Source organism: Oncorhynchus masou, chromosome 12 (assembly GCF_036934945.1).
Source record: "Oncorhynchus masou masou isolate Uvic2021 chromosome 12, UVic_Omas_1.1, whole genome shotgun sequence".
NCBI classification, from domain to species: domain Eukaryota; kingdom Metazoa; phylum Chordata; class Actinopteri; order Salmoniformes; family Salmonidae; genus Oncorhynchus; species Oncorhynchus masou.
Window position 1 is genome coordinate 52,833,118 of NC_088223.1, and position 25,144 is coordinate 52,858,261.

The 25,144-nt window shown below is 42.9% G+C and overlaps 1 protein-coding gene across 5 annotated transcripts in view; it reads right to left on the minus strand.

Moving 5' to 3' along the window:
• The window catches only part of LOC135550381 (leucine-rich repeat and calponin homology domain-containing protein 2-like), an 81,845-nt gene that overhangs the window by 21,757 nt on the left and 34,944 nt on the right, over nt 1-25,144 (minus strand). For all 5 annotated transcript variants that reach the window (XM_064981120.1, XM_064981118.1, XM_064981117.1 and 2 more), the window contains exons 2-10: nt 19,805-19,949; nt 5,529-5,655; nt 5,299-5,404; nt 4,984-5,120; nt 4,606-4,736; nt 4,280-4,367; nt 3,825-3,921; nt 3,601-3,704; nt 291-358 (exon numbers count right to left, since the gene is read on the minus strand). In XM_064981120.1, the coding sequence (XP_064837192.1) occupies nt 291-358; nt 3,601-3,704; nt 3,825-3,921; nt 4,280-4,367; nt 4,606-4,736; nt 4,984-5,120; nt 5,299-5,404; nt 5,529-5,655; nt 19,805-19,949 (1,003 nt within the window). The remainder of the gene's footprint in view (nt 1-290; nt 359-3,600; nt 3,705-3,824; nt 3,922-4,279; nt 4,368-4,605; nt 4,737-4,983; nt 5,121-5,298; nt 5,405-5,528; nt 5,656-19,804; nt 19,950-25,144) is intronic.

Below are 25,144 nucleotides of genomic sequence, written 5' to 3' on the forward strand. Positions count from 1 at the left end.
GTAATAGCATGAACTCACAATGTGGCCATACTATAGTGGCAGCTATCCAACGGCAGCCTTCTCAGCATGTCTACTGTCCCGGCCTGTTGTTATTATTTCACGACTACTATCATCTAGCGGCTATCATCTAGCTGCTAAGTATCAACTCACCTACAGTACATTAACTAGGGTTGGAAATAAATTATCTAAGGAGACTGACAGATCAATATTATTTCAGTTCAAACTTAAATAACTTGAAGGTGAATTCTCTGCCCTTCCTCCTCCTGTCTATCCGTGTAGTGAGGACTTACCCAGACTCCTCTTTCCAGCTTTCCTTATCTTTGCTTTGGTGTGACTTGTTAAGAACCTTCTCCAATTCCTGAAGCACAGAACAAATAGTCAGATTCATTAATTCAATAAAAGCATATTTTTTGTAAAGTTATAGTTAAGCAATAAGGCCAGAGGAGGTGTGGTATATGGCCAATATACCACGGCTAAGGGCTGTTCTTATGTGTGCCGCATTGCAGAATGCTTGGATACAGCCTTTATTGCTAGGTGCCTTATTGCTATTATAAACTGGTTACCAACGTAATCAGAGCAGTAAAAAGTAATGTATTGTCATACCCGTGGTATACGGTCTGATGTACCACGGTTGTCAGACAATCAGCATTCAGGGCCCGAACCACCCAGTTTATAACAAGATGTGTAAAACCCCTACACTACTATCCAGGTTCAATCACAAGCCTGTTTTCCATTATCGATCCATGTCAGGTCGAGACACATTTAACTTGGCCTTTAAGCGCTGTGCCTTGGCTTATTCCACAAGTATATGAACAGACTACAGGCCGACACCAGCTCTGTGGCAAATCCACAAACGCACAAATCTACACTACATGGCAAAGGTCATGTCGAAACCCCTTCAAATTAGTGGATTTGGCTATTTCAGCTCACAGGTGTTGCCGGCAGGTGTACAAAAATCGAGCACACAGCCATGTAAACATTGGCAGTAGAATGGAATTGATTTAACTAGGCAAGTCAGAATGGTCTGTACTGAAGAGCTCAGTGACTTTTAATGTGGCATAGGATATCACCTTTCCAACAAGTCAGATCATCAAATTTCTGCCCTGCTAGAGCTGCCTTGGTCAACTGTAAGTGCTGTTATTGTGAAGAGGAAATGTCTAGGAGCAACAACGGCTCAGCCGCTGAGTGGTAGGCCACACAAGCTCACAGAACAAGACCACCGAGTGCTGAAGTGCGTTAAAAACCGTCTGTCCTCAGTTGCAACGCTCATTACAGGGTTCCAAACTTCTTCTAGAAGCAACGTCAGCACAATAACTGTTTGTTGGGAGCTTCATGACATGGGTTTCCATGGCCGAGCAGCCGCACACAAGCCTAAGATCACCATGCACAATGCCAAGCGTCGGCTGGAGTGAGGTAAAGCTCACAGACTCTGGAGCAGTGGAAACGTGTTCTCCGGAGTGATGAATCACGTTTCACCATCTGGAAGTCCGACAGAATAATCTGGGTTTGGTGGATGCCAGGAGAACGCTACCTGCCCGAATGCATAGTGCCAACTGTAAAGTCTGGTGGAGGAGGAATAATGGTCTGGGGCTGTTTTTCATGGTTTGGCCTAGGTCCCTTAGTTCCAGGGAAGATAAATATTAACGCTACAGCATACAATGACCTTATAGATGATTCTGTGCTTCCAACTTTGTGGCAACAGTTTGGGGAAGGCCCTTTCCTGTTTCAGCATGACAATGCCCCTGTGCATAATGTGAGGTCCATACAGAGATGGTTTGTCGAGATTGGTGAGGAAGAACTTGGCTGGCCTGCACAGAGCCCTGACCTCAACCCCATTGAATATGGAACGCCGACTGTGAGCCAGGAGTAATTGCCCAGCATCAATGCCAGACCTAACTAATACTCGTGTCTGAATGGAAGCAAGTCCCCGCAGCAATGTTCCAAAATCTAGTGGACAGCCCTCCCAGAAGAGTGGAGGCGGTTGTAGCAGCAAAGGGGGGACCAACTCCATATTAATGGCCATGATTTTGGAATGAGACGTTCGATGAGCAGGTGTCCACATACTTCTGTCCTTCTCTCAGCACATATCAAAGCTGCAGGCTAAAGTTAAATCTATACTGGGTTTCGGCTATCGTAATCACTCCTCTTTCACCCCAGCTGCCAAACTACTGCAGCCCTCATCCTCCACATACAACACCCGTTCAGTCACATTCTGTAAAGGTCCCCAAAGCGCACACATCCCTGGGTTGCTCGTCCTTTCAGTTCGCTGTCGCTAGCGACTGGAACAAGCTGCAACAAACACTCAAACTGGACTGTTAGATCTCTTCATTCAAAGACTCAATCATGAACATTTTTACTGACAGTTGTGGCTGCTTTGCGTGATGTATTGTTGTCTCTACCTTCTTTCAAATCCAATCAGAGGTCAAATAGAGGTCCTGGATGGCAGGAAGCTTGGCCCCAGTGATGTACTGGGCCATACGCACTACCCTCTGTAATGCCTTGCGGTTGGAGGCCGAGCAATTGCCATACCAGGCAGTGATGCAACCAGTCAGGATGGTTTCGATGGTGCAGCTGTACAACCTTTTGAAGATCTGAATCTTTTCAGTCTCGTGAGGGGGAATAGGTTTTGTTGTGCCCTCTTCATGGACCATGTTAGTTTGTGCTGTTGTCTGTGCCCAACAATGTTTGTAACATGTTTCGTGCTGCTACCAAGTTGTGCTTCTGTTATGTGTTGGTACCATGCTGTGTTGTCATGTGTTGCTGCCATGCTGTTGTCTTAGGACTCTCTTTATGTAGTGTTGTGTTGTCTCTCTTGTCGTGATGTGTGTTATTTATTTTTTACTCCCAGCCCCCGTCCCCGCAGGAGGCCTTTTGCCTTTTGATAGGCCGTCATTGTAAATAAGAATTTGTTCTTAACTGACTTGCCTAGTGTTAGGTTCGAAATATCAGAGTAAGAAATCGACAGACACTATGAAAGCTCCAACCAAGTTTATTCACCAATTTGGGTCCATACAGCTGCATAACACAAAATATATTCACACAAGCACTGATATTTAACCCTATTTAACCCTGAGTCTCCTCCTACACATCTGAACAGCCAATGCATCTCTGTTGCTAGACAGAACCTTAGTGATATCTGTTCTTCCTCACTTCCTCTAACCTGACCTCTGCCCCAAAATGTTCACTCCTCCAACTCATGGCTGCCATGTTGACTCGTACCAGACTGGGTACATTCTCCTCGAATAGGATCCCTGATGGCTAACAATAACATATCAGGACAGAACGGAAATGTTATACATTCCCGTCTCTCCCTCAGTGACATTAATAAGTATATTTAATATTTTCAGAACCAAACACTAGTTAAATAAAATGTCAGGTATGGGATCGCAAGTTTTATGACTTGATGAACGGTATGATTCGTTTTAAGCACGGATTAAGCTTGTACTAACAATCTCCTATACCCCGGAGCTAATAGTGGAAAAGAAACAGACGGTGGTAGCACAGTACCTCACCCGCGGATAGCTCGACAGAAGAAGACAGGCTAGTTACTGGTGTACGTGTAGTGGCCATACAGCTCCCTATGGATGTCTTGTGATATACCTTTATACAGGAGATGTAGGGTCCACCACTCTGCGGCCCGTCCCCCTCTGACAGGGCAGCATCCTCCTCTGGGTTGGGCTCGATGAGGTCATAGGGGTCCTGGTCTACGGGCACAACACACCAGGTTGAACCTCAGACTATGTGCTTGTTGCCAGTTGAGCACAATATTGCTCAAATACTGTTACCGAACAGTCAAATCCACTGCATCTAAAAATAGGTCTTACCTTTGCCTGAGTCCATCTTGGAGAGGAGAGAGAGCGCGTCGGCGCGGGCCGTCTCGGAGACCTGAGAGTGCAGGCTGATGGTGTCATCGTCAGAAGGCTAGAGGAAGAGAGGGAGGGGTGAGGAGGAGAAGGGAACTTAAGAGGTAAGTGAGCGTGAACCATAAACGAGTGTACTGAACATGTCTGCATGACCTACAGAAGGTGGTTGACTTGGGCCGGAGCTGACAGGAACATTGTACAGGCACCTCAAATATTCTACTGCTTTAGTTCCTGCAAAATATTGTGGTGTTCCAGCACCTAAAATGAGTACCGGCACCTACTTCAGTCCAAGTCCAGCACTGCCTATAGAATAAATACTAAGGGGCAGTATCAATTTGCCGTGGTTGAACGCACACCAATAGGCTTCGTACAGTCTAAGCCTCACTACAGTCTGACTACAGTGGGTGAACTCTGACCTCCGTCGTAGACAGTCTTTTATCCCCGTTATCACTGCCGATACCAGAGTCAGGACCGTGGTTCTTACTGGGGTAAAAATCCTCCATGCTGCAGAGACATATAAAGGGATTGTCAGAAATAAAAGAGAGTCAGACAGTTTTGTTCAAGTCACAATCATGATGACATCATAAGCACTTCATAATACATCGAACCTGTGTCATTAATCTTCAAATATATGTTATACCAGTTGTCATTATAGTTTAATGGAACACACCATTCATGATGCATATGGTCTATTGTCTTGTCTGTACTATACGTAGTAGTATGATATGATAGAATAGTGTACCTGTCGGTCAGAGGCTGGGGAAGGCAGCGTTTGCCCAGGGAGGGGAGGTCCAGAGAGTCAGGCTTCTTATTTAACCTACATGTTTGGATGTTCAGGTACTTAAAGATGTGCACCTTGCCCTTCAGGCAGATCTGAAATACACAAATAGTAGATGAAATGAAGTGTGCAATTGTTCCTCGGAGATGGTGGTATTTCATGAATACTGTCACAGCTGGGTGGGGTTCTAGGCACATTGCCGAGCTGAGGTTAACCTGTGTATTACTGTAACCACATCCCTGATACACATCCAGATGGCAGCGGATATTCCCATGCAGCGCCAAATGTCAAGTACAGCACAAACTACCACAGATGTTGCCACATAAGAACACACACACACACCTGTGCAGGTGGGGACTGCATAGGGTTGTTGTCGAGGATGATGTGCTGCAGCTGCCTGAGTCTCCTGTAGACAGGAGGGATCTCTGTGATCTTATTGCAGGAGAAGTCTAGTCTGGTGAGTGGCAGGTCCGCCAACTCTGGAGAGAGAGCGAGGGGTAGAGAAAAATAAAGAAAGCATAAAAGGCATGGGGTTGGATATAGAATAGGGAGAGAGAGTACGGTAAACCTATATAGTTGGTATCTGTCACTGCTCTGGGGTCCAGAGAGATGTTTGGGAAGAGAGAAAGAGTGACGAGGACGGAAACTGCTACATACCCTCAGGCAGCATGTGAAGACAGTTCCTCCTGATGTTGAGTTCCCGTAAGGCCTGGAGCCTCCCCACCTGAGGGGGCAGCACCTGGATCTCATTACAGCTGATGTCCTACAGGGGGAAGACCGAGAGCAGGCGGTCATACAGAGGCCTACAAATGACTGGACATAGATCATAAATACATGTGGAAAGACACATGCACACACACACTCATGTGTCATGGGCCAGTGCTCACCAACTCCATCAGCTCTTTGGCCTTCCCAATTTCCTCTGGGATGGACACTAGCTTGTTGTTGCTCACCACCAGCACTTTGAGGGGGAGGCTAAACAGGTATTTTGGCAATGTTGAGAGAAGGTTCCGGCTACAGAAACACAAAATACACATATTCACTATAGTCAGTATTCAGCAACAAAGGACAACCATCTTAAAATAATGTTAGTGAAACCAGAGGAGACTGCTATCTAATTGTCTAGGAAATGAACAGTACTGTCTAGATATAATCATCTTCAAAACTTTAAAAACAACATCACAGCGTATTTCTCACACTATGAAAGAGGAAATGCTCTTGTTACTTGATCCTGTGAAGTCCCTGAAAGGGGAACACCATTCTCCTGAGATAAAGCAGAATAAAACTGAATAGTTGTGATCAGCAATGAACGGGGTTCACAGCATGACAGAAAGGACACATGATCAGTTGGATAACAAAGCAAGCACTCTGTCACGTAGCAACTATATTTTGGGCTATTCTATTAGGATCCCCATTAGCTGTTGCGAAAGCAGCAGCTACTCTTCCTGGGGCCCACACAAAACATGAAACATAATACAGAACATTAATAGACAACAGCAGCTCAAAGACAGAACTACATACACTAACGGTCAAAAGTTTTAGAACACCTATTCATTCAAGGGTTTTTCTTTATTTTCAACATTGTAGAATAGTGAAGAAATCGAAACTATGAAATGACACATATGGAATCGTGTAACCCCCCCCAAAAAGTGTTAAACAAATCAAAATATATGTTATATTTCAGATTCTTCAAATAGCCACCCTTTGCCTTGATGACAGCTGCACACACCCTTGGCATTCTCTCAACTAGCTTCACCTGAAATGTTTTTCCAACAGTCTTGAAGGAATTCCCACATATGCCGAGCACTTGTTGGCTGCTTTTCCTTCACACATCCCAAACCAGCTCAATTTAGTTGAGGTCGGTGGATTGTGGAGGCAAGGTAATCTGATGCAGCACTCCATCACTCACCTTGGTAAAATAGCCCTTACACAGCTTTGAGGTGTGTTGGGTCATTGTCCTGTTGAAAAACAAATGATAATGGGACTAAGCCCAAACCAGATGGGATGGAGTATCACTGCAGAATGCAGTGGCAACCATGCTGGTTAAGTGTGCCTTCAATTCTAAATAAATCACAGACAGTGTCTCCAGCAAAGCACCTAAAAACCATCACACCTCCTCCTCCATGCTTTAAGGTGGAAAATACACATGTGGAGTTCATCCGTTCATTGACATGTCACAAAGATGTGGCGGTTGGAACCAAAAATCTCCAATTTGGACTCCAGACCAAAAGGACAGATTTCCATTGGTCTAATGTCCATTGCTCGTGCTTCTTGGCACAAGCAAGTCTTCTTCTTATTGGTGTCCTTTAGTAGTGGTTTCTTGCAGCAATTCAACCATAGAGGCCTGATTCACACAGTCTCCAATGATCATCAATGATTTTGAGATGTGTCTGTTGAACTCAGTGAAACATTCATTTAAGTTGCAATTTCTGAGGCTGGTAGCTCTAAATGAAATTGTCCTCTGCAGCAGAGGTAACTATGGGTCTTCTATTCCTGTGGCAGTCCTCATGAGAGCCAGTTTCATCATAGTGCTTGATGGTTTTTGCAACTCCACATGAAAAACTTTCAAAGTTCTTGACATTTTCCAGATTGACTGACCTTCATGTCTTAAAGTGATGATGGACTGTCATTTCTTTTTGCTTATTTGAGCTGTACTTGCCATAATATGGACTTGGTCTTTTACCAAATAAGGTATCTTCACTATACCCCCTTACCTTCACAAGAAGGAAAAACACATTCCAGGTGACTACCTCAAAGCTGGTTGAATGAATGCCAAGAGTGTACAAAGGCAAAGGGTAGCTATGTGAAGAAACTCAAAAATAAAATATATTTTGATTTGATTTGTTTAACACGTTTTGGGTCACGACATGATTCCATGTGTTATTTCAATGTTTTGATGTCTTAGCTATTATTCTACAAATGAGAAAATAGTCTGAATAAAGAAAACCCCTTGAATGAGTAGGTGTTCTAAAACTTTTGACCAGTAGTATAGATTTTAAAAAAATGGCACATATAACACGTACAGTTGCAGTCAGAAGTTTACAAACACTTAGGGTGGAGTCATTAAAACTTGTTTTTCAACCACTACACAAAATTCTTGTTAACAAACTATAGTTTTGGCAAGTCAGTTAGGACATCAACTTTGTGCATGTCACAAGTCTTTTTTCCAACTATTGTTTACAGACAGATTATTTCACTTATAATTCACTGTATCACAATTCCAGTGGGTCAGAAGTTTACATACACTAAGTTGACTGTGTCTTTTTTTTCAATTTAAAGTTGTATTAAGTTGTTTTTCAAATCAACCAACAAAACACATTCCACATTCACAGATGTGACAGGCTTAAAAAAATAAAAAGTCCAAAAAATATAATAGTACATTTGAAAAAATAAAAAAACAATTAAAATGAAAGATTAAGAAAAATAAGTGTTTTTATTTGACTATCTATTTTTTTTTCCCCTTGGCGCGCACACACACACACACACACACACACACACACACACACACACACACACACACACACACACACACACACACACACACACACACACACACACACACACACACACACACACACACACACACACACACACACACACACACACACACACACACACACACACACGTACTCAAAAACAAAATTAAAACAAAAACATTTAAAAAAATATAACACTTGCAGCAGCACTATCAATGTTCTTATCAGCTATTTCTAGCATTCGCTGAGACGACGGGCCAATAATTCGTTTTTAGGTTTTACAGTAGGTTTTAGGTTTTACAACATGTATCAACATGCGCATTTCCCTAGTCACCCCGTTCACTCTGTCCAGTTTGAAATATAGTTGAGTAGTGGAGACCAGACTCTATCAAACTTGGGCTGTCTCTTGTGGAGGTCATAAGTGAGCTTTTCAAGAGGGAGAAAGTCAACAATCTGGTCAATCCACATTTTAAATGTAGGAGGGGTATTAGAGGCCCACAATAGAAGATTACATTTCTTAGCAAAGTATGTAATAGTCATAAGCAAATTTTCTCTGTCAGGATCAAGAACAAAGTCCTGCTGGGCATTAAGAAGATAGATACACGGGGTCATATCAAACTGTACCTCTAGTATTTTCTGTGCAGCAGTATGTATAGTATGTATCTCTCTACAGCTCCAAAATACATGCATATAGGTTCCACTTTCAGAGGTACATCTTTTACAGTTAGGAGACATATCTGTTTTCATTCTATGGAGTCTCAAAGGAGTATAATAAAATTTATACAAACATTTGTAATTAGATTCTTTCATTTTTACATTGGTAGATGAACAGTATACTGTCGCAAACCTCCGCCCATAACTCATCACTGATAGTCAGACCAAGGGCCTTTTCCCAGATTATTTTCAAAGGAGTAAAGGAGGAGCCTGCTTTCTCAGAAAGGAGTCTATAGATGTAAGATATTTTGCCTTTAATGGATTGTGCTGTGACAAGAAGGGTTTCAACTTAATTCAACTGAGTTCTAAACCTCCTCCTGGAGGTAAATGAGGAAATTACATAATTTGAAGATATTTAAAAAAAAATGGATCTTGGCACATCGAATTCACTGCAGAGCTCTTGAAAGGATTTCAGTGTAGTGGTTTTCTGATGAAATAGGTCTGAAAAGGTCCTGATTCCAAGAGTATGCCAAAGATTAAAGTTGGCATCCCTCAGGGCTTTTGGCAAGTCTGGGTTGCCTACTATAGGCGAGTGAGAACATATTTGGGAGGAAATGCCAAGGTATTTCTTACAGTCCCTCCACGCTAGTAGGGTGCTGTAAATCACAAAGGTTTTGGCTATGTTGCCCACTTCACTTAAAGTTATTAATAAATATAATTGAGCTTAAGGAAAATGAACCACAGGATTGGGCTTCTATCTGAATCCACGTTGACTCTTGTCTGTTTGTGATCCTGGTTAGCATGTTGCGGATTTGGGCAGACCAGTAGTACAATTGAAAGGAGGGAAGGGCAAGACCACCCTTAGATTCAGGTTTTGATAGAGTGGAAAACTTGATCCTAGGTTTTATATTGCCCCATATAAATTTGGTGATGCTTTGGTTAGTTGTTTTGAAGAAGGAAACTGGGAGATAGCATGGGAGCATCTGAAATAAGTAGTTCAGTCTGGGGAGGACGTTCATACGGATGACATTAATTCTTCCTACTAAGGGAGATCCAGGTTTGGAGATCGTTCTTGATTCGATCCAGGAGTGGAAGATAATTTTCCTTAAAAAGGCTATTCAGATCTGGTGTTATGAAGATCCCAAGGTATTGAAACCCCTGTGTTTTCCATTGGAAAGGACATAGTGTCTTCATAGAGCTGGTGAGTGTAATATTGAGAGGGCAGACTGTGCATTTGTTAAAATTGATTTTATAACCTGAAAACTTGCCATACTGAGCAATTGTGTCTAAAATGAGAGGGAGGGATTTCTCAGGGTTGGATATGTAGAGCAAGACATCATCCGCGTAAAGCGAAATCTTGTGCTGCAGGCCGCCTGCAGAAACACCCATAATACTTGGCTTGCTTCTTATCAGCTCTGCCAGAGGCTCCGCCCCCAACAAGTAGAGAAGGGGTGACAGCGAGCACCCCTGTCTTGTGCCCCGTTCCAGAGGGAATCTGTCAGAGTTCAGTCCATTAGTCGTCACCATGGCATTTGGATGAGAGTATAGTGATTTGATCCATTTAATAAAATTTGGGCCCATATTGAACTTTTCTAAGACTGAAAACAGAAAGCTCCACTCCATCCTGTCAAACGCCTTCTCAGCATCCAGTGAAGCCAGCAGGACAGGGGTCTTCTGTGCGTTTACTTGATCAATAATATCAAAAAGACGGTGAATGTTATCAGAAGAGTATCTGTCTCTAATAAATCCAGTTTGATCCGCTTTTATTATTTTGGGAAGAAGAGTGTTTAGTCTTTTGGCGAGCAATTTGGTAATTATTTTATAGTCGAAATCCAACAAGCTTATGGGCCGGAAGGACGAGCAGGATAGGGGGTCCTTGTCCTTTTTTAGCAACACTGTAATGCGGGCTGTGTGCATCGTGTCTGGGAGAACTCCGTTTTTGCAAAAATCCTCCAGCATTGGCATGAAGATAGGGCGGAGCTGGGGCCAAAAAGCTTTGTAGAACTCTGGGGAATCCATCTGGGCCTGGCGACTTATTAGGTGGCATGGAGGTAATTGCCTCCAGGATCTCCTCAGGAGTGAAGGGGGAGTTGAGATCTTCTTGGTCGGTCTCTGATAGGAAAGAGTGGAGTTCTGCATCCGTGTGTTTTCTCTCAGAGGTGTATAGTTTGCAGTAAAAATCATGAAAAGTTAAATTGATATTTTTTGTCCTCTGCTGTTCGGATAGCCATGATTGTACGCTCTGACTGCTCCTTTTTTAATTGGTAAGCAAGCAATCTACTGGGCCTATTGCTATACTCATGGTATTTCTGTTTAGTAAAGAAAACCTTTTTTTATCTCCTGAGTGTAGTCCAAATTCAGTTTGGCTTTGGCTGCTTTAAGATGACTCCAGGAGGTGCTGTCTGGGGATTGTTTATGTATTCTTTCACAGCATTCCAGCTCCCTCAAGATCTAGCCTGTGTGCTTCCATTGCTTTTTTCTTAGAGGAAGCATATGCGATAAGATGGCCTCTTAGTGTGGCTTTAGCAGCGTCCCACATTGTGGCCGGAGAAACAGGAGACTCTTTGTTGTCTTGTGTGTAGTTGTCTATCCATGTAGTTACCAATGTATGGAACGCTTCGTTTGATAGCATGGAGGTGTTGAATTTCCAGCTCTTTGACCTCGGGATGTTTTTGCAGAGGTCAAAGCGGAGGTGGACAAAGGCGTGATCTGAAAGTGCTATGGGTCCGATTGTACATGTGGCTGAATTTATGAAACTCTTTGGGATAAAAATGTAATCTATACGGAAGTAGGTGTTATGGACATTAGAGTAGTATGTATAGTCCATAGATGAGCTATTAGTCTCTCTCCAGATATCTATCAGTCCCATCTCTTTAGTAAGAGAGTTCAACATCTTTGCAGATCTAGGATTTGTGGTGGGTACTTGAGATGATTTGTCTAGGGTTGGGTTAAGGGTACAATTAAAATCTCCGGCCACCACGCCAAAGGAGACACAATGCTCATTGAACAGGGTTATCATTTTTGACATGAAGGCAGGAGTATCTGTGTTAGGGGCGTATATGTTTAGTATAGTAATTGTATAGTAATTGGTTGACCATATAGTGACCCAGTTATCAAAATAAATCTCCCCTCCGGATCAGATATGTTTTTGTCAATTATGAATGGAACATTTTTATGGATAAGTATGGCTGTGCCTCTACTGTTTGATTTGAAAGATGAGAAATACACCTGTCCCACCCAAGCTCTGCGGAGTTTGGCATGTTCAGAATCACAGAGGTGTGTCTCTTGTAATAGTGCGATATCTGCTTTTTCCGTTTTATTGCATGCCCTAGACCATGGCAGTTCCACATCAATAGATTTAAGGTACTAGTCATCGTCATCGAACAGTAATCGAACTTTAGTGCAAGTAAAAGTGGACAGTAGTTACAGCTGCGTTCACATAAAAGGAAAATAAATGGTGTACATAAAATAATAGCCTCTGAACACCCCAGCCGAGTTTCCAAACAACTCGACACATCCCGTTGGCTCTATTACCCCCCCCCCCTCCCCCCGCTCAGTCTCAATTCTGTGTTCCGAATAAAACAAAAATCGGGAACAGTTAGCAACGCACAACGTCTCCCTCTCCCCACCAAAGAAATGCCTCATCCTCTCCACCCCGCATTGAGTAAATGACACAGTTGCCCTCGTCCAGACCACAGTAAAAGAGGGAGAAAAATCAAATCAATAGCCCAGCCTACATATACCTCCCCCAAGGGACATAGGGAACCCCAAGTAATAAAAGCAACAAAAAAACAGGGAAATAAAAGTAGGCTGAAACATTAGTAGGCCTCAGTTAGGCTATACAGCCCATCCCTCTCAGTTAAAGGAAAATAAATATAAATTGGACGGCTATAATGACATTTAGGGGGTGGGTCTTTGGATATCGGCTATATGTTGTCTTACTTCCTTTAGTAATGGCATTAATCGCATTTAGTCATTGATCTGTTTCTCATTGACCAGGATCGTCTTTCAAAAAACGTTTGGCCTCTTCGGGAGTTTTGAAGTGTCGCAAGGCTCCTTGGTGAAGAATCCTGAGCTCGTTTGGGTATTTGAATCCCCTGAAGATGCCTCGGTCAATTGAGTATTTCTTCACTTTGTCAAACTCTCGGCGCGTTCGGCGTATTCCAGCTGACAGGTCCTGGTGTAAAGCGAGTTTGGCGTTTCCCACTGTGATGGTGTTGTTTTTCGCCGCCTGTAGGACTCGTTCCTTGTCGGTGAATCTCAGGAAACGTATGGTGATTGGGCGCGGTGGTTGTCTGGCTGCTGGTGGGGGCCTCAATGCTCGGTGAGCTCTCTCGGGTTCTATGGGCCTGTCGGTGGACAGGTGGAGCCACTCTGGAAGTTTGTCTTGCAGGTAGCGGATCAGTGGCATGTTTCCCTCTTCTTTTTCACCCAGATTGAATAGAACACAATTATTCCTTCGCCCCCTGTTTTCCAGGTCCTCTGTTTTCTTTTCCAGATGCTCGATTTTCTTTTTAGCATATGCTATTGTTTCCATGGCATCTGTCAATAAGTTTTCCATGGATAGGATTCGCCCCTCTGCCTCGTCCAGGCGCCCCGCGTTTATGGTTGTTGTTGATGTCAGGCAAAGCGTTTTCCAGGATTGTCACCTTCCCCCCTATCGCACTGTGCTGAGAGTTAATGGCATCTAATTTGGTGTTTAGTTCTGTACGTTGGGATCTCAACTCAGAAAGGATGTCTTCGACAGAGTGCGAGGTTGGCATTCGTTGTGCCTTGGGGGGGAGCGGGTTCTCTTGCTCCTGGCTAATGGCGCTAGTTTTTTCTGAAGCTAGCTTCTTCTTGGAGGCTTTTTCCGTCGCTAATACTTGAGTCCGGGTAAAAATGTCACCTGTAGTGTCGCCTTTTGTAGCCGCCATGACTTTTTCTTACTAAAGCTAAATGAGTTTGAACTTGGAGTGGAGGTAAGATTAGGAATTGGAAACTACTTGTGCGGAGCTCTTAGTTCATGCGGCCATCTCGTTCAAGGGTCACGTGATCCCCCCGACTGTATCTTTTAAACAACTTGGAAAATTCCAGAAAATGATGTCATGGTTTTAGAAGCTTCTGAGAAGCTAATTGACATCATTTGAGTCAATTGGAGGTGTACTTGTGGATGTATTTCATGGCCTACCTTCAAACTCAGTGCCTCTTTACTTGACATCATGGGAAAAATCTAAATAAATCATCCAGGTCTACAAAGATTGTAGACCTCCACAAGTCTGGTTGTTCATCTGTACAAACAATAGTATGCAACTATAAACACCATGGGACCACACAGCCGTCATACTGCTCAGGAAGGAGACGCCTTCTGTCTCCTAGAGATGAACGTACTTTGGTGCGAAAAGTGCAAATCAATCCCAGAACAGCAGAAAAGGACGTTGTGAAGATGCTGGAGGAAACAGGTACAAAAGTATCTATATCCACAGTAAAACGAGTCCTACATCGACATAACCTGAGAGGCCGGTCAAGCAAGGAAGAAGCCACTGCTCCAAAACAGCCAGAAAAAAAGCCAGACTACGGATTGCAACTGCACATGAAAACAAAAATCATACTTTTTGGAGAAATGTCCTCTGGTTGGATGAAAAAAATATATATAACTGTTTGGCCAGAATGACCATCGTCATGCTTGGAGGAAAAATGGGGAGGCTTGCAAGACAAAGAACACCATCCCATCCATGAAGCACAGGGGTGGCAGCATCATGTTGTGGGGGTGCTTTGCTGCAGGGTAGCCTAGTGGTTAGATCGTTGGACTAGTAACCGAAAGGTTGCAAGTTCATATCCCTGAGCTGACAAGGTACAAATCTGTCGTTCTGCCCCTGAACCGGCAGTTATCCCACTGTTCCTAGGCAGTCATTGAAAATAAGAATTTATTCTTAACTGACTTGCCTAGTTAAATAAAGGTAAAATAAATAAAATAAAATGAGGGACTGGTGCACTTCACAAAATTGATGGCATCATGAGGGAAGAAAATTATGTGGATATATTGAAGCAGCATCTCAAGACATCAGTCAGGAAGTTAAAGCTTGGTCGCAAATGGGTCTTCCAAATAGACAATTACCCCAAGTATACTTCCAAAGTTGTGGCAAAATGGCTGAAGGAAACAAAGTCAAGGTATTGGAGTGGCCATCACAAAGCCCTGACCTCAATCCTAAAGAACATTTGTGGGCAGAACTGGAAAAGCGTGTGCGAGCAAGGAGGCCTACAAACCTGACTCAGTTACACAAGCTCTGTCAGGAGGAATGGGCCAAAACCTACCCAACTTATTGTGGGAAGCTTGTCGAAGGCTACCTTAAGTGTTTGACCCAAGTTAAACAATTTAAAGGCAATGCTACCAAATACTAATTGAGTGTATGTAAACTTCTGACCCACTGGGAATGTGATGAAAGAAATAAAAGCTGAAATAAATAATTCTCTATTATTATTCTGATATTTCACATTCTTAAAATATAGATTGATGTGATGCTAACTGACTATATATATTGAGGTGATGCAAACTGATCTAAGAGTGAATTTTTACAAGGATTAAATGTCAGGAATTATGAAAAACTGAGTTTAAATGTAGTTGGCTTAGGTGTATGTAAACTTCCGACTTCAACTGTACATATCATACATACACACACAATCTTGATCAAATAGGGGAGAGTTGGTCTGTGAGGTGTTGCTTTATCTGTCTTTTAAACCAGTTTTGTTGTTCATTTGAGCAATATGAAATGAGAGTTCCCGGCTATCGTGGCTCTATAAAACACTGCTCAAAAAAATAAAGGGAACACTAAAATAACACATCCTAGATCGGAATGAATTAAATATTCTTAGTAAATACTTTTTTCTTTACATAGTTGAATGTGCTGACAACAAAATCACAAAAAATATCAATGGAAATCAAATTTATCAACCCATGGAGGTCTGGATTTGGAGTCACCTTCAAAATTAAAGTGGAAAAACACACTACAGGCTGATCCAACTTTGATGTAATGTCCTTAAAACAAATCACAATGAGGATCAGTAGTGTGTGTGGCCTCCACGTGCCTGTATGACCTCCCGACAACGCCTGGGCATGCTCCTGATGAGGTGGCGGATGGTCTCCTGAAGGATCTCCTCCCAGACCTGGACTAAAGCATCTGCCAACTCCTGGACAGTCTGTGGTGCAACGTGGCGTTGGTGGATGGAGCGAGACATGATGTCCCAGATGTGCTCAATTGGATTCAGGTCTGGGGAACGGACGGGCCAGTCCATAGCATCAATGCCTCCCTCTTGCAGGAACTGCTGACACACTCCAGCTACATGAGGTCTAGCATTGTCTTGCATTAGGAGGAACCCAGGGCCAACCGCACCAGCATATGGTCTCACAAGGGGTCTGAGGATCTCATCTCGGTACCTAATGGCAGTCAGGCTACCTCTGGCGAGCACATGGAGGGCTGTGCGGCCACCCAAAGAAATGCCACCCCACACCATGACTGACCCACCGCCAAACCGGTCATGCTGGAGGATGTTGCAGGCAGCAGAACGTTCTCCACGGCGTCTCCAGACTCTGTCACGTCTGTCACATGCTCAGTGTGAACCTGCTTTCATCTGTGAAGAGCACAGGGCGTCAGTGGCGAATTTGCCAATCTTGGTGTTCTCTGGCAAATGCCAAACGTCCTGCACGGTGTTGGGCTGTAAGCACAACCCCCACCTGTGGACGTTGGGCACTCATACCACTCTCATGGAGTCTGTTTCTGACTGTTTGAGCAGACACATGCACATTTGTGGCCTGCTGGAGGTAATTTTGCAGGGCTCTGGCAGTGCTCCTCCTTGCACAAAGGCGGAGGTAGGGGTCCGGCTGCTGGGTTGTTGCCCTCCTACGGCCTCCTCCACGTCTCCTGATGTACTGGCCTGTCTCCTGGGAGCGCCTCCATGCTCTGGACACTACACTGACAGACACAGCAAACCTTCTTGCCACAGCTCGCATTGATGTACCATCCTGGATGAGGTGCAGTACCTGAGCCACTTGTGTGGGTTGTAGACTCCGTCTCATGCTACCACTAGAGTGAAAGCACCGCCAGCATTCAAAAGTGACCAAAACACCAGCCAGGAAGCATAGGAACATAGGAACTGTGGTCTGTGGTCACCACCTGCAGAACCACTCCTTTATTGGGGGTGTCTTGCTAATTGCCTATAATTTCCACCTGTTGTCTATTCTATTTGCACAACAGCATGTGAAATGTATTGTCAATCAGTATTGCTTCTTAAGTGGACAGTTTGATTTCACAGAAGTGTGCTTGACTTGGAGTTACATTGTGTTGTTTAAGTGTTCCCTTTATTTTTTTGAGCAGTGTAATATTGTATGCTTTCTTGAATTTGTTCTGGATTTAGAGACTGAAAAGGCCTCTGCTGGCATGTCCGGTGGAGTAAGTGTGTGTGTGTCAGAGGTGTGTCAGTTGACTGTGCAAACAATTCGTAATTATTTTATTTTTATAAAAATAAGTGACGCAATCTGTCTGTCCTCAACTCTTATCCAAGAGAGACTGGCAATGAAGAGTAAGATGTGCTGCTCTGTTCTGGGCCAGATGCAGCTTAACTAGGTCTTTCTTTGCAGCATTTCTCTTTATAACAGCAAGACCTCTCCCCATCTCTTTATTACGGCTAGACCTCTCCCCATCTCTTTATTACGGCTAGACCTCTCCCCATCTCTTTATTACGGCTAGACCTCTCCCCATCTCTTTATTACGGCTAGACCTCTCCCCATCTCTTTATTACGGCTAGACCTCTCCCCATCTCTTTATTACGGCTAGACCTCTCCCCATCTCCCATCTCTTTATTACGGCTAGACCTCTCCCCATCTCTTTATTACGGCGAGACCTCCCCATCTCTTTATTACGGCGAGACCTCTCCCATCTCTTTATTACGGCGAGACCTCTCCCCATCTCTTTATTACGGCGAGACCTCTCCATCTCTTTATTACGGCTAGACCTCTCCATCCATCTCCATCTCTTTATTACGGCGAGACCTCTCCCCATCTCTTTATTACGGCGAGACCTCTCCCCATCTCTTTATTACGGCTAGACCTCTCCCCATCTCTTTATTACGGCGAGACCTCTCCCCATCTCTTTATTACGGCGAGACCTCTCCCCATCTCTTTATTACGGCTAGACCTCTCCCCATCTCTTTATTACGGCGAGACCTCTCCCCATCTCTTTATTACGGCGAGACCTCTCCCCATCTCTTTATTACGGCTAGACCTCTCCCCATCTCTTTATTACGGCTAGACCTCTCCCCATCTTTAAAACCATTGAATCCATATGCTTTGACCATGACAGTTTAAAACCTAAGGTAACGCCAAGTAACTCCTCAACTTGTTCAGCCACACCATTCATTACCAGATTCAGCTGAGGTCTAGAGCTTAGGGAATGATTTGTACCAAATACAATGCTCTTAGTTTTAGAGATTCTCAGGACCAGTTTATTACTGACCACCCATTCCAAAACTGACTGCAACTCCTTGTCTATCTTTATGTGTAACAAAAGTTAGTCTAGTGTCGTAGGTTGGTTATCTTTCTCAAATTCATTTGAGGCTAATTCATTGAGTCTATAAACCAAATCTGTAGTCAATCTGACTTATGGTTCATGAGAAGATGATTTTGAGCATTAGCATATGTGCATCTATAGGTACAGTGCGGCCATTTTTAAATGCAGAAACTTATTTCTCATTACCATCAAAGACTGATGAAAAACTCTCTAATCTAATTATTCAGAAATACAAAATCTGGAGTGAATCTGACGTATGTTTCACGAGGAGAAGACGATTGCAGATGATTTGGAGCGTTACTTATGCAAATAATGAGTTGTTAATAGCTTCCTTGTTTTTTGAGATGTGAATACCACATTCAGTGTGGTTCATCTTAGGGACATCCATGATAGCGTTTCAAGTTGATAGGCCACTGTGGAGTGAATGTACAGTGGTTTAAATAGACGCATAAAATCTGATAGTTAAGATATATACCATGGGCCTAGAATTTGTCGTCATTTGGTCCTATGACTTTATGAGACGACTTTTAAAGTATTTTTAGCATATTAGCGTATGTGCTAAAATGCATCTACTGGTATCGTGAGGTATATTTGAACGCATCAACTTTATTTTCTCAAACTCTTTAGGGACTATATTGTAATGAGTCCAAAGACCACATTTGTATTGAATATGACTTTTAATCATTGTGAAAAATATATGTTATGATGATTTTAAGCATTGGTTACAGTCAAAAAGTGAATTGTTAATAGTTTCCTTCTTTTGTAAGATATAACATGGTTCATCATGGTAATGTACTTTATTAACCATACAAAGTTTCAAATTGATAGGCCATTGTGAAGTGGATTGACAAAGGATTTAATTGGACATGTAAAATATGACTCTTTTCTCAAACTAAGTTAAGAGATATGCCATGGGCCTAGTATTGTTATTTTACTGCTGATCTTTAATTATTTGTTACTTTTAATTCATTTTTTTTGTTGGTATTTTTATTAAAACCGCATTGTTGGTTAAGGGCTTGTAAGTAAGCATACCTGTTGTATTCGGCGCATGTGACTAATACTATTTTATTTAATTGTTGGTGTTTCTTGGACTTTTGGTTCATGAGAATACATTTTTCAAAGGTTATGCAAAATTTCCCAGATGGAGGAAAATCTATCCTGACGGACCTTTATGGGTCCTTCAAGCAAATTTGTTCAGCACGAGAGAAGATACCTACATACAAAGTTTAAGTCTCTAAGTCAAAAGGGGCGGCGGATATGAGGGTTTAAGTGAGACTGCTTATAACACCTCCACCTAAAGGCCACTCGGTGCCATTGCCATCTATGCCTGAGTTATTTGATCATGTCAAAGGGGAAAAAATAATCTAAGTATAACAAAAGCTTTGCTGTAAACACCGTAATGTGGGCCTTTGTATTTCCTGGTGATAACAAACAGTATGAGGTCATTGGGTCAACAGATCACACCACAGTGCTCTATGAGTCATCACTGACCTGATGTTGAGATAGGTCAGCATCTGCAAGTTGATGATGGTTTCTGGGATGCATTTGATGCAGTTGTGGTATAGGTTGAGGGACTCGAGTGGGGCGAACAGACACACCTCTGGGGGAATCTCTGTGAGCCTGTTCTTCGACAGATCTGGGGGAGGGAAAGAGACAGACAGCAGGTGAGGGTCATGGGTACCCAGGAACTATATACACAGTACTGTACGTACACTACATGATCATTAGTATGTGAACACCTGCTCGCCGAAAATTGCATATAATTTGGTGTCATTGGAGTTGGTCCCCCCTTTGCTGCCATAGCAGCCTCCACTCTTCTGGGAAGGATTTCCACTGGAGCAGATGAGCTCCCAGATTTTTCAGCATGTTTTTAAAAATAGATATATTTAGAGTTAACCTAAATTACGATTTTTTTGGGATGAACATATACAGGATGCTACCCTAAACAACATAACCTTCATTCCAAATCGAAACTCCACACCTACAACCCAATTTTGGATGGAATTACTTGGAATGCTTCCTACACTCAAGGATTATTATTCCCAAACTATGCATCAAATGTTTTGGCAAACAAGCAGACCTGAAAACCCCATCCAACCTGGAGCTGAGTGAGTAATGATCAGTCTGAAGCAAAAAAAATGTTACCATCAAAAGCCAAGAAGAAAAATACATTACAATTATATATTTTACTTAATAAGGACTGAATGCTCAGGCTACCAAGCTTTGCTAGGACAACTTCAATTAGCACTGACGTGTGAAGCGAGAGGTGTCGAATCCTTTGAGCCCAACAATTGGCTGGCTACCACAAGTGGGTGACACCTACACTCCCTTTGCCTGCTGCACTGCTGCTTGGATTCCACCTGGCGATCTGTTCACCATCTACCCTGGCTCGTCTCCCCCCTCTGTCTCTCTCCCGAGCTTTCGCTCGCCTCCAGCACACATGCAGTGTTGGGGCGAGTGACTCTAAATTTACAATGACTTCCCCCAAGTCGTTATATATTTAATTTTTTGTATTGTGCAGTTTTCTATTTACCTCAGGACTCCTGCATGCTTTGTTGACTACAAACTTTCTTTACCCAACCGTGGGACAGACTGTTTGTTCCCACACTCGAGACTCTGACTTTCTATTGGTTACACAGACTTTTGGCCTCCCATCCCATTCTAAACACCTCTCGCAGGCTTTGTATTCATGTTACCTGATAAATTGCTGTACAATATGATATTGTTGCCATCTGATGCACATTCAGATGTCATAAATCAGCACTGCAGGTCTCTCCCTGTACTATGCCGTGCATTGATTGTGTTTCGGTTGATGATATCTGGAAATGTGCATGTACACCCTGGCCCATCTACTGTTGCTTGCCCCAATTCTGACTTGTGCTCTGATATCTGCTTCACTGAGTACTGCTCCTGTAAAAGCCTTACCAAAATGGATCAATTGAAAGTGTGGGTTCAGAGCTCCATTCCAGATGTGTTGGTCATTACTGAGACGTGCTTAAGAAAGAGTGTTTTGAATACGGATGTTAACCTCTTTCAGCCAGGGGGCACTATTTTTACGTTTGGAAAAATAACGTTCCCAAAACGTTCCCCATTTCTCAGGCCCATATGCCAGAATATGGATATAATTTACAGATTAGGATAGAAAACACTCTAAAGTTTCCAAAACTCTCAAAATATTGTCTGTGAGTTTAACAGAACTGATATTGCAGGCAAAAACCTGAGGAAAATCAAACCTGAGGAAAATCGAAACCAGGAAGTGGCTTCTATTTTGAAAGCCCCATGTTTCATAGCCTGCCGTTGCTCCATTTAAAGGGATATCAACCAGATTCCTTTTCCTATCGCTTCCTCAAGGTGTCAGCAGTCTTTAGACATAGTTTCAGGCTTTTATTTTGAAAATGAGCGAGAAAGATAACATCGCGTTAGTGGATAGCTGGGTGTTCGCATGAGTTTTGCTTGCGCAACAGAGTGGGGCAGCCATTGTCTCTCCCTCTCCTACTGAAAAAGAGTCAGTGCCGGTTGATATATTATCGATTATATATTTTAAAAACAACCTGAGGATTGATTATAAAAAAAGTTTGACATGTTTCTGTGGACATTACGGATACTATTTGGAATTTTCGTCTGCGTTGTCATGACCACTCGAGCCTGTGGATTTCTGAACATAATGCGCCAAACAAACGGAGGTATTTTAGATATAAAAATAATCTTTATGGAACAAAAGGAACATTTATCGTGTAACTGGGAGTCTTGTGAGTGAAAACATCCGAAGATCAAAGGTAAGCGATTCATTTTATTGCTTTTCGGAGTTTCGTGACCAAGCTACTTTGATGCTAGGTGTTCATAATGTTTTGTCCAGTGATCGATAAACGCTTGGATTGCTTTCGCTGTAAAGCGTATTTTCAAAATCTGACACGACAGGTGGATTAACAAAAAGCTAAACTATGTTTTGCTATATTGCACTTGTGATTTCATGACTATATTTTTTGTAATATTATTTGAATGTGGCGCTCTGCAATTTAGCGGTGGTTGATGACAATTATCCCGCTAACGGGGTGGGTTGCGTCAAGAAGTTAAACTTTCTGGTTATAACCTTTTTCGGCAAGACAGATAATCCAAAGGTGGGGGAGTGGCAATCTTTACCAAGGATCACCTTCAGTGTTCAGTTGTCTCCACCAAGTCTGTCCCCAAACAATTTGATTTGCTGGTTTTAAGTATTACACTTTCAAATAGCTCTTTGTTGACTGTTGCTGGGTGCTATCGTCCTCCATCAGCACCGAGCTGTACCCTACCTGCCCTAAGCTCTCTCCTGGCCCCTTACACTAAATCTGAATTTGTCCTGGTCGGTGACCTAAACCGAGACATGCTTAAACCACCTGACCAAGTCCTGAAGCAATGGGACTTCCTAAATCTTTCTCAGATTATTATCAATCCCACAAGGTATGACTCCAAACACCCAGAAAAGGCTACTCTTCTTGATGTTATCCTCACAAATGATCCTGATAGGTATCAGTCTGGTGTTTTCTGTAATGACCTTAGTGATCACTGTTTTACAGCCTGTGATCGTAATGGCTGCTCAGTGAAACGACCTGTCCTGATTTGTCATAGACGCTTGCTAAAAAACTTTATTGAGCAAGCCTTCCTTCATGAACTGGTTTCCGCACAGGTTATGGATGTGTCAAAGCAACCATAAAGGTCCCCAATGATGTCACCATTGCCCTTGATTCTATGCAATGTTGTGCTACTATATTTCTATTGACTTGGCCAAAGCTTTTGATACGGTAGACCATTCCAATCTTGTGAGCCGGCTAAGGAATATTGGTGTCTCTGATGGGTCTTCGGCCTGGTTTGCTAACTACCTCTCTCAAAGAGTGCAGTGTATAAAGTCAGAAAATCTGTTGTCTCAGCCACTGCCTGTCACCAAGGGAGTACCCCAAGGCTCAATCCTAGGCCCCACGCTATTCTCAAATTACACCAACAACATAGCTCAGGCAGTAGGAAGCTCTCTCATCCATTTATATGCAGATGATAGTCTTATACTCAGCTGGCCCCTCCCCGGATTGTGTGTTAAATACTCTACAACAAAGCTTTCTTAGTGTTCAACAAGCTTTCTCTACCCTTCAACTTATTTTGAACACCTCCAAAACAAAGGTCATGTGGTTTGGTAAGAAGAATGCCCCGCTCCCTACAGATGTGATTACAACCTCTGAGGGTTTAGAGCTTAAGGTAGTCACCTCATACAAGTACTTGGGAGTATGGCTAGACAGTACACTGTCCTTCTCAGCACATAAAAAAGCTGCAGGCTAAAGTTAAATCGAGACTTGGTTTCCTCTATCGCAATCACTCCACTTTGTCCTATATTTATGTTATTTATTTATTTTAATCCCAGCCCCCGTAGGAGGTCTTTTGCCTTTTGGTAGGCAGTCATTGTAAATAAGAATTTGTTTTTAACTGACATACCTAGTTAAAAGGTTAAATAAATACTTTTTTTAAGATGCTGGAACATTGCTGCAGGGACTTGCTTCCATTCAGCCACGAGCATTAGTGAGGTCGGGCACTGATGTTGGGTGATTAGGCCTGGCTCGCAGTCAGCATCCCAATTCATCCCAAAGGTGTTCGATGGGTTTGAGATCAGGAATCTGTGCAAGCCAGTCAAATTCTGAGAAGGCGTTTCCACTGCTCCAATGGTGCGGAGCTTTACACCACTCCAGCCAACACTTGGTATTGCGCATGGTGATCTAAAGGCTTGTGTATGGCTGCTCGGACATGGAAAGCCATTTCATGAAGCTCCAGACAAGCAGTTATTGTGCCCAAGTTACTTCTAGAGGCAGTTTGGAACTCGATAGTGAGTGTTGCAACAGAGGACAGATCATTTTTACACGCAACTCGGTGGCCCCGTTCTGTGAGCTTGTGTGGCCTACCACTTCACGGCTGAGCTGCTGAGTTGTTGCTCCTAGACATTTCCACTTCACAATAACAGCACTTACAGTTGACTGGGGCAGCTCAAGCAGGGCATACATTTTAAAATTGACTTGTTGGAAAGGTGGAATCCTATGACCGTGCCACCTTGAAAGTCACGGTGCTCTTTAGTAAGGCCATTCTACTAGATTTTATACACCTCTCAGCAACAAGTGCGATAGCCGAATCAACTCATTTGAAGGGGTGTCAACGTACTTTTGTATATAGTATATATGGTAAATAACATTCATCAAGTAGCACAGATCAGGTGTGCAATATGTATCCAAATATAGTGTAAGAAAGGATCCAAATAGTGGCTCCAGAAACGGCTATAGGCTGAGCCGGATTAAATCCTCTGGGAGAGTAGATTGATACCAGGCAGCCTTGACTGATCAATATGTCTGAATGAGTGAACGATGGGAACAAGGCATGATCCTCAAAAGACAGAGCTGAAATTACACTAGGCCTTAGCACAGTTATAATACACACAGACGATCACCAGATCTTGCCCATCTCGATATATTGCTTGAATTACAGGAGTTCGCCCTATTTCGCTGCTATATCTGCGCAATTGCTCCTTTGTGGAGCTGTTGCAGTGGATACTTTTGTCAAATATATGTCAGGGATTCACTGACCAATGGTGAATCTTAGACATTTAAAAAAAAAAATCAGCCAGAGTTCAGACCTCATCATGACATCACATAATACTTTATAGGCTTCAATGACAGGTACTATTTAACCCCGCTACAAATAAAAGGTTAGGGTAAGGAGTGTATAATTATGCTTCCCTCATGAGACAAATATTTCGCTGAATTAAATAGACTCACAGAGCGAACACTAATTTCAGACAGCAATGAAGAACACGGGTCACTGTCC